The sequence below is a fragment of the Uloborus diversus genome, chromosome 3, assembly GCF_026930045.1.
Source record: "Uloborus diversus isolate 005 chromosome 3, Udiv.v.3.1, whole genome shotgun sequence".
Lineage (NCBI taxonomy): Eukaryota > Metazoa > Arthropoda > Arachnida > Araneae > Uloboridae > Uloborus > Uloborus diversus.
The window spans coordinates 16,753,364-16,766,241 of record NC_072733.1 but is presented as its reverse complement, the minus strand read 5'-3'; the positions used below and the strand labels follow the sequence as shown (position 1 = coordinate 16,766,241).

The 12,878-nt window shown below is 34.6% G+C and overlaps 1 protein-coding gene across 1 annotated transcript in view; it reads left to right on the top strand.

Moving 5' to 3' along the window:
- The first annotated feature begins 5,393 nt into the window (after positions 1-5,393).
- LOC129218514 (glutamate-rich protein 3-like) overlaps positions 5,394-12,878 on the top strand; it is a 40,240-nt gene continuing 32,755 nt past the window's right edge. Inside the window, exons 1-2 of the mRNA XM_054852802.1 lie at positions 5,394-5,496; positions 9,986-10,114. Of these exons, the coding sequence (XP_054708777.1) occupies positions 10,077-10,114 (38 nt within the window). The 5' untranslated portion in view covers positions 5,394-5,496; positions 9,986-10,076. The remainder of the gene's footprint in view (positions 5,497-9,985; positions 10,115-12,878) is intronic.

The window sequence follows — 12,878 nt, the reverse complement described above, 5'->3', positions numbered from 1 at the left end:
ATCCTAGGCTTTCATTTGAACTTTTTTTTTCTAAATCATGCTACATGACAGCCCCTACCAGAGCTAGTAGTACCATCTCTTGCCCCTAAGCAGAGTAGAGGTTCTCCTCAAAATTTTAATTCTGTCAATTACATCCCTTTTCTTCTCACTGCCTCATATACTCTTTAAAAATATATCTTTTCATGAGTCTACTTTCCTTAATCGATTTAAAGATAAAAGGTATTGAAGATATTTGGTTGTTTATCATCGATATTTACGGAAAAGTATGGTTTATGTCTGCGATTTAGCTTTGGCCCCCAACCAAGATCTACAGTTAGTAAAATGTTTGGTTCAATACTAGAGTATTTATGAAGATGATATAGGCACAGAACTACATAAAATAATTAGCCATATGTGGTCCTGAACTCAGAGAAAGTTGCATTTCCCTTTTTTGATGATACAAAAAAAAAAAAAAAAAAAAAATCAAAACAAGGGAGGCTGCAAAATTAAAATCTAAAGCAGGAGATAATGAAGATGATTTTGATGATAGGGGTACAAAAGGCACAGCTCAATCTGAAAAAAGCTTAGTTTATTGAACAAAGAAGTATATTTTTTTCATTTCTCCTCCAACTATTTAACAGATTCAACTTTTTTACAGAGATTCGAAATCGATACAAAGTTTTCAAATACTGATCTTGATGAATAGTGTAGAAACCAATATTATATTAAAACTAAAAAGATAGTAAACAATTTAAGGGTTGTCAATGTCACAGCTGAAAGAGGTGTAAAACTAATTTGTAACTAACTTGTTTCTACTACAAGTTATATCTGAATGCAGGCACATTTTTCCACATTTATCAAAATCTGTCATATCGAAGCTATTACCACTTTGATTTGTCAATGAAAGTAATAACATAATGACGTATGTCTTTTAGGGCTCGACCGATGGCATTTTTGGCCGATGGGCCGATGCCGATTGTTGACCGATTGTTCAAAGATGGCCGATGGCCGATTGTTTTCCTCCAAATGGCCGATTGCCGATGGCCGATGGCCGATGCCGTTGGCCGATGGCAAAAAAAAAAAAAAAAAAAGAAAAAAAAATCATACAAAAATAAATTGATGAGATTGTCAGGGATTTAAAGTATCATTGATTCATTTCACTTTACTTCCTTTTTACGAATAAGGAATTGTAAACACAAAAAAGAATTAGATTTCGAGTTAAATTTCTATTTTACGATCACCATATTTATACATATACTCTTGTGATGTCTTCATGCGCGTAAACTTGCGTCCCTCAAAAACGTTATGAAATAGTAAGTTGAAAACTCATACGTATGTAGGTAGTATGATCTAAAAGTTCGAGGACAAATTCTATAAAACCTTACCCTGAATAGTTCACATTGCTGAAGCACATCTATCTACAAAATAGTCACCTTGAACGACTATGCACTTCTGCCAACGTTCGTATAGCTTTTAGAAGCACTCCTGGAAGACATTTTTCGTAACCTCCTGCAAGACCTCTTACGCTGCTGCTTTTAACTTCATCGTGGGGAAGAAGGCGACTTTCATGTTGAGGATGCACGTTTCAATTGGTCAATACTCTGATATGATAAACAAATAACATAACGTTTCGTCGGACTTAGTTCCGTGTGATTTTTACCTGTTCCCAGCAAAAAAAAAAAAAAAAAAATGCGCGCCGCTTTCTTCCGTGAGGAGAAGATAAAGATGCATCATAGAAGGTAGCGAAAAATGTTTCCAGGAGTGTTTCCAAAAGTTATATGAACACTGGCAGAAGTACACATTCACAAGACGACCTTTTGAAGGTGGATGTGCTTCGTTAATGTGAACTATTCTGGGTAAGGTTTTATACAGCTGGTCCTCGAACTTTTGGATCGTACTACGTACAATCTGTATAGGGTGTAGTTGTGCTTCTCCTTTTTTGACTGCTGTGATTAAAAAGAAAGAACAACAGCAAAAAAAAAAAAAAAAAGAGACTGTTTAATAACCAATTGATTTGTCTTTTTTTTAAATTGAACATATAGCTAAGATTTCAGTAATATTGTAATAATGTATGGATTTAGGTACATTAAACATAATTATAAAACATTAAATTATGTTGTTTAATCATTCAAAAAAAAATTAAGAATAAAACTATGAAACAGGAATATTTTTATACTTATTTAAAATTTATGAATAGAAAAGTTTGCATTTTTCAAAAAAAAAAAAAACCTATAACAGTGACATAAATTTTGCTGGAAAAAGATGTAGCCATGAAAAGAGCGAGATTCTTAAAATGCAACTACAATAAAAAAAAAACTCAATATTTACACCAAGTTAATAACTGAATACATATACTACGTGATCTGATGTTTGCACAATATTGAGCAGTTGGATTGTTTAATCTTTTATGAAGCTTTACAAACAAGTTCAAATTAATTTTTTCAATTTAACAATAATTTTCTGAAATTTAAAAAAATTGCATAATAGAAAATCCTTGAAACTTTTAATGAAAAAACTAAAATAACTTATTCATTGATTTTATATAAATACATAAAAATAGTTACAACAGAAAAAAATCGATTGCTATTAATGATGCAAAAAAGACGGCGCATTACGAAATATAAGTGAAACAAGTATGAGAAATACGCAAAATGACACTTCTTGACCGAAATAAATAATCGCTAAATATTTAAAAAATACTTGAAACGACGAGGTAGGGTTAGGGGATCACCCTCTGATTTTGGAGTAACTCACACTTCGGCCCCAACCTCGACCTCATTTTTTCAGTACAGAACCGCTACCCCCCAACGCCTCGGAAGAGTTTCTGAATCTACTTCAGCACTTCTGATAAAAAATTCAGAAGTCCCTTTGATTTCCGAATTATGTCACCATTGAAAACGTCTTTAATCAATTTCTTACATTAATGCTTTAAATTCTTTCTAAACAATAGATAAAGTTTGAAGAAAAAAAAATCTTTCATTTTATGAACGGTGTTAGTTTTAAATAACTCAGAAGTACAACTAGAGTTTAATTTCAGAAATATAGGGAGTGGAAGGAGGGGCACGCAAATGTTCTCGGAAATTCAAAAAAATAGTCGTAAAAAATAGAGTTCATAATAATCATAAACATTCAGCAGAAAAACCCTTTCAAAACTTGCACCCGAGTTTGTTTTGACGTGCAGTGGCGGAATTGAAACATAGCAAATGTTGCAATTGCGCGAGAGGCCCCATAACCATAGGGGCACCGTAGGAGTTACAAAAATGCTTATGATAAATGTTTTACAACTTCTGCGATAGAGAAATAGGGCCCTAAAATGTATTTCGACGGGCCCCAAACTTGTAACTCCGCCGAAGCGATACAGAAAAGACTGCATAACTGTGATTCATATAACAAATACCGAAAAATTACAAATTGCCGTCGGTTCAAAGGGACTCTAATAAAATGACACAAAAACCGGTTTCGCCATCTCATATTTGTTTCAGTGATCTGAGATGCTATATTAGTTTCGCATTGAAATAAGTAATAAATAGCCACAAAAAATGAGTAAACAGGCTTTTCAGAACACCCGAGCGAAAACAAAAAGGGAAGTGCACAACTGGAACGTACGCACACCCCACATGCGAAAATTTATCCTTCTACAGCTTACCATTTTTGAGTTATGACTTAGGAGAGATGCATACGTATTAACTTGTTTGGTACCTGAATGCAGTATTAAAAACTCTTTTAGGGGTGACTAAAATAGAAATTCATACTGAAATTTAAGTAAGCAATTTTATATAATAACAATAACTCCCTTTACTTTGTACTAAAAAATAAAACAGCAAAGGTCCTTTCTTTTTCAAAAACATCGGCCAATTCCATCGGCTTTTCGATGTTTTTTAAGGCCGATGGGCCGATGTTTCCTGCAAGTTAGCATCGGCCGCCGATGCCGATGCCGATGGCTAAATTGTTGAACCATCGGCGCCGATGCATCGGCCAGGCCGATGCATCGGTCGAGTCCTAATGCCTTTTCAGTGTATGTCATTTAACAGTGTAAGTAATAAAATGCATTAGATTTTTTTTTCTTTTTTGTAGTTTATAAACCCTTTGCTTTCTCTGATAAACAGCTTAGTCCCTTTATTTTAAATCAGCAATTTGATGCATTTTATTTTTAAAATACCTCCAAATGAAGCCTTTTTAATGGATAAATTAAAATTAACAAAGAGCAAATAAATGTAATTGAATATTGTAATGCTTTTAGGTCTTTGCATGAAAATTCCTTATTGATGATATCATCCATAACCTGACTTGAATAATGCCAAGAATCATTCTGTAACTTTTATTTAAATAAATGGATAAAACATCTCATCACGAGAATAAAAATTTCTATAAAATGAAACCAGAACGAAGTTTCTAGGATGAAAAGTTTTGGTTTTAAAGGGGAAAAATTACGATTTTTTTGCTAAAAATCGCTGTTTTACGTAACTTTAGCCTCTTTGCGGCACGTGTTAATATTATCGATTAAGCTGAAACTTTGTAAATCATGTTTTCTAGTCCATTGGCACATTTTAGGGGGGTGCCGCGGAAGAAATTCGAAAATCGATTTTTTGTGACCACCCTAATACACACACACGAATGCCTACACACACACACGCGCGCGTACACACACAATACTGCATACACAACACGCACACACATGCATACATACACACATATACACGCACCCACATCCATGCGCCTACACAAACACACACTCTCATTCATACACACACACGCTCGTGATTGCGAAAAACATAATTTGAATTAAAGATGCCAAACATTCAAATTATTATAATTTTTTTATCTGGTTTTAATTTGGCCAATGCTGGTGACATTTAAAGAGTTACTCACTGAATCACGTTAATATTGCCGATAATGTGGAAAAAATCTGTGTAAAACGTCTTTTTGCTTCGGTTCGCAAGAACCTAGGGGTGAAAATATTTAGTGTTTCCTTGCTTCCTCCAAGGCGCTATTACCATTATAAATTGGCGTAAAAGGAAGTCATGTGACTCACACATCAGCTCGTTTGTAAAAGGAAGTAAAAATGAATAATAAAAAAAAAAGCACGGATACGATTTACTATGCACGTCATGAGCTGCCCTCTTTGCGCAACACCTGAGAGCAGGAAATTTACTTTAATGTTTGCTTCAACGCCAATTTTTGATTCGCGTTCTTCTTTCACCCTACGTCGGAAGCGGACATCGGTCACTCCGGTACCTGTTTACGAAAGTACTATGGGTTTTTCTCTACTTGAGACCCAAATTTTAATTTATTATGCAGTAGATTTTTTTAATGGCTATTTTAAAGAATACTGCTGTTAAGAGCAGGGAAGATTTATTTTTGGGGAAAAAAAAATCCTATTCGTAAGTGTAAGGTACCTTTCCGTTAAATTGCTACTCCATAAGATAATTCGAAGAAAGTGAAGAAACATACTGTTACTATGGATACGTCAATGCTTATTTATAATGAAAACGAGATGTGATCACTGCCCTTTCCTTGGTAAATATGTTATTTTCTTTCATTTGTGCTTTCAAGTATCAAATTTCATTATTTTCTAGTGTTGAATTTATTTTGGTGGAGATGATCAAAATTTTAGGTGATGTTGGAAATATTTTTTGTTCGCTTTCTAATGTTGTTGTTGTTGTTGTCGTGTCCAAAGAAGTGCAGAATGCGAAAGGTTTAAATGGCTCCAAAAGTCTTAAGAACAAGATGCGCTAATTCTGGAGCCCGATGACTGTAAAGGATTTCATGTGGTGGTGCTCCAAGTTGGAGGAGGGAGCGAATAATGGCCTGGCAATTAAAGACATGGTCAGGGGTTAGTTGTGAATAGGGACAGTGCTTGCAGATGGGATAGGATTTAATATTATTTGGTAGAATCTTCATGCCCTTGAAATGTCCAGTACGTAGCCTAACTATTGTAGAAGAGAGGTTTCTTGGGCAGTGGAGGTCAGGGATTGTTGCCTTGCTGAAAAGCTGATTATAGATCCTTCGCCTGGCTACAGCATTAACGTCTTTGAAGGTGGCTGTTAGTGGTTGGTCTTGGTCACGTGCCTCCTTTGCAAGGGCATCTGCACACTCATTTCCCTCGAATCCGACATGAGCTGGGATCCACTGGAGAATGCAGGTTGTCTTGAGTGATTGGAGAAAAAAATTAATTTCTTGTGTCAATCTTGTCATACCGTTACGTATGGCTTCAAGTGCTGATTTTGAGTCGAAAAAAATCACGATTTCTTCTATTAGGTCTTCAGGAGTAGGGGAAGAAAGACAATGAGCAAGAGCCTCTTTAATAGCAACAAATTCGCTAGTAAAGTTTGAGGCGATTTGGCCAGTGGGTATTTTAAGCTTGACATTATTTCCTGAGGGATAAATGATGGAGATTCCTGCGCCACCTCTATTACAGTCAATGTCAGAGGAACCATCTGTGTAGATTAATACACTGTTTTCTTTTGCAAGTGAACGAATAGTGTCTTCGCCTTTCTGTAATAACATTTGATTTGGTTCCTTCTTAGAGCATGGTTCAAGTAGGTAGGTATTGATTTTAGTACTCTTTGGAGGTCTAAAAGTAGAGTGGTTCTTGCGTTATGTCCAGGGAAGAATCGCTTTCTAATGATTAAATAAATTATGCAACTACTTGGAAGGATAAGATACCATAAAGTTGTTTGTGGATTGCTAGAAACAGTGGCGTAGCTAGACCCGACTTTCGGGGGGGGGGGGGTTACTTCTTTTACATATATATATATATATATATATATATATATATATATATATATATATAATATGTGTTTATATATATAATCGCTTGGAATTTTTTCCTTTTCTTCTTTTTTTTCTTTCTCTTCTCTCTTCTTTTTCTCTTTTTTTTTTTTTTTGAGACTAACGTTTCGGGGGGGGGGGGGGTTGTCCCCAAACCCCCCCCCCCCTTAGCTACGCCCCTGGCTAGAAAAACCTTTCTGACACATTTTTTTGAAATGTGTTCATGTGTTTCACCATAAAATGTGTGTGTACAAATTTCAATAATAGTTTACTTTAATGGAGTAGGATAAATATAGCAGTAAAAGTTATGAACATGCAATGGGTTCAAATATCTAAATTATGTTTATTTGATGGTATTCTTTATACCAGGGTTTCCTTATTTGTTTGACAAGTGGAACCCTTTTGAACGTCCACTTTTTTATTGGAAACCCCCCCCCCCCCCAGTAGTACAGTTTCAATTCAACTCAACTTTTTAGGAATGGTTTATTTGCAATAAAAGTGTGTTTTTATTTGAAAAAAAAGTATTAATAGCCTTAAAAAAGTAATTTTAAACTTAACACAATGTTTCTGAAAAATTCTTTAAACAGCATAGTTTCAAACAAAATTTTAAAAATTTAATTTTAATGATACAAGTGGTATCTATTTTTACTATGGCAAATACAGCCTTAATATCAGACTTTATGGATGAAATTTGCATTTTCTGATCTGGTTCAACACAAAGTCTGTTGAGATATTTTTTTTTTTGCCGAGAATAAGTGGGAACACACATGTAGAGCAAATGGTATACGTGCCAACACGAAATTTCGTGACAGTAAAAAAATTAATCTTTTAAATTTCAGTTGGAATCGCAATAAATGTCATCAATTGATATTTCTGGTGCAAAGAAAGATCAGATGGTAGTTTAATGAAAAAGAGTCATATATTCTGGAACTGATATAATTTTATGCCATAGATTTACAACATACGGGTTTTTAATCCACTATTAATATGTTTTCCACTGCTTCTTTGGAAAATATTTATTAAAAACTTCACTCAAGCCTTTTGTGATTAATTTGAACATTTTGAAAAAAAAAGACTGCTAGTTTTGTGAACCCTTGAGAGATACCCATGGAACCATGCTGATCCCGCAGAACACAATTTAAAAATGCTGTTTTATACTTTTGCAAAAAAATGTTGTAGTAGCATTAATTTTAATCTTCTAATGTACTGATATTTTTATGTACAGACAACTCTCATTTATTGAGGTTAATTAGTTCCAGCCTTCTCTGCAATAATTGAATTTCTGCAAAGTAGGTTTATTTATTTATAAAGGAAATGTTTTCCTTGTTAGAGCCTGAGAAACTTATTTACGGTCTTTTGAATACGTTTTTAAAACTAATTAGAGTCCTAAAGACATGAAATAACATTCTTCAGCCACTATTACACTCATATAATTCAATATATTACACCAACTATGAAAATAAGACCGTATTAGGCATTATTATGAATACCACATTTTCACATAGTTATTACAGTGCCCACCGCTTATTAAAATTGCATTCGTTCTAAGGACATTTGATTTTATAAAATGGATAATTTTATAAACCTGCATACCTACACTTAAAGAAAGGAAAGGTTTTGGAGTTAAAACACTCTAAAAACAAAATGAATTACTTTATTTATTTTTCTTTTTAAGTATTTTAAAAAACGATTGACATTTTAACTAAACATGCGAAGTATATTCCTTTTATTTCCATAAGGATTTTAAAATGTTGGTGTATTGTTGTTTGATTAATAGAAATGGAGAGCAAAGATTTACTATCTTTTGAACGTTCACAAAATGTTTCGTAACTTTTAACATTATGTTTTCCTCTTTGCTCTAAAGTGCATCATATAACCATTCGCCTTTCTGACATCTATTAAGGAGGGTAAATTTGGCAGAGATTTCCTCATGATTGGAGACCGCTTCCCTGACTTCTTGGTGTTTCTTGATCAATTTTTTTACCTATGATGACAAAAGTTTGATTTTATAAAACGGCGATAGTGATTTTATTAAAAGATGATTTTAACATATTTTGATATTGCAACCATTCTGTTCTTCCAGATTTAATTTTAAAAATCGGCTGATTTTATAATCCAGTGATTTTATTAGTGGTGGGCACTGTATTGACTACTCATTGAACTGTGCATTGAACTACTCATACATCGAGAATTTTTATGCACTATCACTAATCTGTAAAACAGTGTAACATGTTTGATGATAAAATGAGTGAATTTTAAATACCCAGGTAGGCAAAATTTTCCCTACCTGGCCTCTGCATTATTTCTTTATTGAAGGTTTTGTTCACTGTTTGAAAAGCAAGAAGTTTAATGCTACTTACAAATACATTTAGCCTTTTTCTATAATACAGTGATATACACTTCCTAGTGAGTGTTTAACGATTGAAAACAGATAGCAATAATTGACGCTTTCTGAAGCATTTTATAAATCCCCCCACCCCTGAACTGACTCTACTATAACCCTTTATAAGAACATGCGTTATTGAAAATCATTGTTTTGTAACTTTTTAAAGGAAAAACCTAATCTGAGACCATCATAAAAGCTAATGAATTAATTAAGACTGTTTATTTAAAATGTCATAAATTTATGTACATTTTACCAGATTATTAATAATGTAATGTCACTGTTTATATTTACTAAAATCCTGTTTATTTATAAGTAGAAAAAAATATATGGTATCTTTTGGCTCAAAAAAAAAAGACATCAACTAACTATAGGAATTTTTAAAATTAAGGATTACAAATTACTTTATAGGTTCATTTGCATACTGCTACCAGTCGACCAGTGACTAACCATAGCGTTCTGATAGAGCTACCGGTTAACTCGTTGTTTCCGAAGTCATTCTAATAGTTTCACTGGTAGATCCACCGGTCGATCGCTGGTTGATTAGTTGATTAAACCAAGTAACATTTTTGACCAATAATAAGTATTTTTCACCTGCATGTTATTCATCTGCACAAGTAACCAGTGATCAACCAAAAGCGTTCGATGAAGCATCAGTTGGTGACCAGTTGAACAACTGGTTAATAACTGCTGAAGTCATTAGCTGTCATGTGATCAACCAACCGGTAGCAGTATGTGAACGAAACTTATATATTGTTTCTTAGTATCCTAAACAGTTTCTTGTTTTGCATAATGTATTTTAATGGGTTTTTATATAATTATTTAATGAATATACTAAAAAGTTTTAAATAGTTGCAGGAAATAAATTAGTGCAAAAAAATTTTACCTAAAATATGCCTCAAGTTGCCTAAACTTTTACTGATGAAGGAAGATATGTGTTAAAATGTGGACAATTGCAGCTGTTAATAAGAAGTTTGATGGGTAAGAAAATAGATTTTAGTTGTAAGCTAATTTTTATCTTAGTGTAGAACAGTAGTGATCAACCTTCTTTTACCTGAGGGCCGCACTTCATATTAAGATAACTCTGGTGGGTCAGAGTGCACATTATTCTTTTTTCTTTTTCTTTTCCAGATAATGCGGGAAAGTTGCTGAAAAAGAAGAAAAGTTATAAACCGAGAATTTGTTGTCATTAAATATGTTTACTTTGTCAATACAAAGTTTCCATCTCTTTTAGAGACTAATTTCTGACTATTTGGCATCCAATTTGCAACAATCATTCTTAATGTCAAATTAAGATTATTGGTTGTTTCAGAAGTCTCCTCAGAACATAGTTTAACGTTTCATAACCTTTTCACCTTTTCGGCCGCTAGAGGGCGCCTGTGATGCAGGGAGTGTTTTTTGCTGCTAATTTGATAAGTGTTTTTTTACTATAATTTTTCATTATTACTGTCTAGTTTTAGGTTTTTTTACTTCACTTTATCATGTAATTTAGTTTTATTGTGTTTTGGGGGCTCATTTTTGCTGTTATTGTATTCTTGAAGTGTTTTTGCATTTTTTGGAGCTAAGCCTAACATGTGGTGATCTCCTGGTTTTTGATCTTGTGTGCTTTATTGGGTGTAGCAACTCTGTTTATTTACTGCTGTTTTTTAGTATTTATTCTGTGTTTTTTTGCATTTTTATCTTACTGTTTTGCCTTTTGGAACATATTCACTGAGTAGAAATGGGTGTTATATGCATTATGAAAGAGGTAAAGAGTGGGAAGGGGGACAGGTGGATCTCTTGTGATTTATGTCATATGTTCTGCCTGTATAAGGGGGAAAATGAGTCTGTTTTTGAAGAGGATTATATTTGCACTAAATGTGCTGAACTCTCAGACTTAAGACTTAAGATGCTAGTTTTGGAAGCCCAGTTAGCATTAGGGTGTAAGCCAGTTGTAGAGGGTATAAATGTTCCAGAGATTCAGGGGGAAGTTTCAAATGAGGAGTTAGATTGGGAAACTAAGGGTGTAATTTTGGGGGACTCTATGGTAAGGGAGGTGGGTAACACAGTTGGGAGAGTAAAGCGTAAGGTGGCTAGGTGTTGTTTACCAGGGGCTCGGGTAAAAGACGTTAATATGGTTGCTGAAAAGAAGGGAGTATTGAATAAGGAGGACATGGTTACTTTGTGGGTGGGAACAAATGATGTAGGCCACAGTAAAAATGAGGAGTTTTCTAGGGAATGGGAAACCCTGTAGGATAAAGCAACCAGCTTTTCGACGAATGTCCAAGTGGTATGTTTGCTTCCCAGGTATGGAGTGCATAGGAGCTGGCTAAATCAACGTGCTAGGTGTATGAACTTGCTACTGAAGTCAATTTGCGAAAAGCGCAGTATCAGGTTCATTGATGTATGGAGTCACTGTAAACGGGATTGGATTGCTAGGGATGGCCTGCATCTGAGCTCTACAGGGGTCAAAATGGTTAGTGGATTGATTTTAAGGGCTTTGGAGTCAAAAAACTAAGTTGGAATGGGGGGCATGGTTCAAGCACCAGGTATCGAGAGAATGTAATGTTTTTGGGTATTGCTAGAAATGGAAATAAAGTGACAAACAAGAGTAGTAATGTTAACAATTGTAATTTAGGAAATTTCAGGGTGTTAAATAAAAGCAACTTAGGCATGCTTAAAGTTTTCTATACCAATGCTCGCAGTATTAGGAACAAGATGGATGAATTGAAAAGCATAGTTATGGATGAGAAGTTGGATGTTATCGGAATTACAGAGACATGGGCTACCGAATCTGATGCAGAGTTATTACATATTGCTGGGTATAATTTGTTCAGACAGGATAGAGTAGGTAAAAGAGGTGGTGGGGTTTTATTTTATGTTAGAGACAATTTTATTTGCAATGAATTGGTCATAAATGATAAGCCTACTGATATTGATATGGTTTGGCTGGAGTTGATGAGCAGTAAGGGCATAAAGCTACGCTTTGGAAACATTTATAGGCCACCTAATTCAAACCAGGGACAAGATGAACAGATGTACCGTATTATTAGTGACATGTCTAGTAAGGGATCCGTTATCATAATGGGGGATTTCAATTTTCCGGGTATTGATTGGAATAATTTTTATCCTGGTAATGGCAAAGAAGAGGAATTTTTAAAAGTAATTGGTGACTGTTTCTTAGATCAAGTTGTAACTCAGGGAACTCGAGAGGAGGCCATTTTGGATCTAGTTTTTTGTGACATAGGTAGTTTTGTTCAGGGGTTGAGTGTAGGGGAGCATATTGGAGATAGTGATCATAACAGCATTAGGTTCCGGGTTAAATTTGAAGTGTGCAAAGATGATAATTTTAGGTTTGTGCCCAATTTCAGAAACACCGATTTTGTTGCACTTAGGCAGAGCTTGAAAGAGGTTTTTTCGTCAGGGTTGGAAAATAGCGACGTAGATCAGCAGTGGACGGAATTTAAGGATAAACTTGCTAAAACCGTTGGGGACTATGTTCCATTTAGGAGAAAAGGTGTTAGTACCAAAATTTGGCCCATGTGGTTCTCCAGGGAGACTAAAGAAGCTCTTAATTATAAGCAAGCCACTTTTCGTAAGTTTAAAGAAACTGGTCAGAGTGCGGAGAGGCTCCAGTATGGTAAGGCAAGGCGAAATTTTAAGTATTTGGTACGGATTCAGAAAAGGGAATTGGAGCAAAGGCTGGCAGATGACATTGATGGGAACCCTAAGAGGTTTTTTGTTTACGCTAATTCCGGGAAAGCTC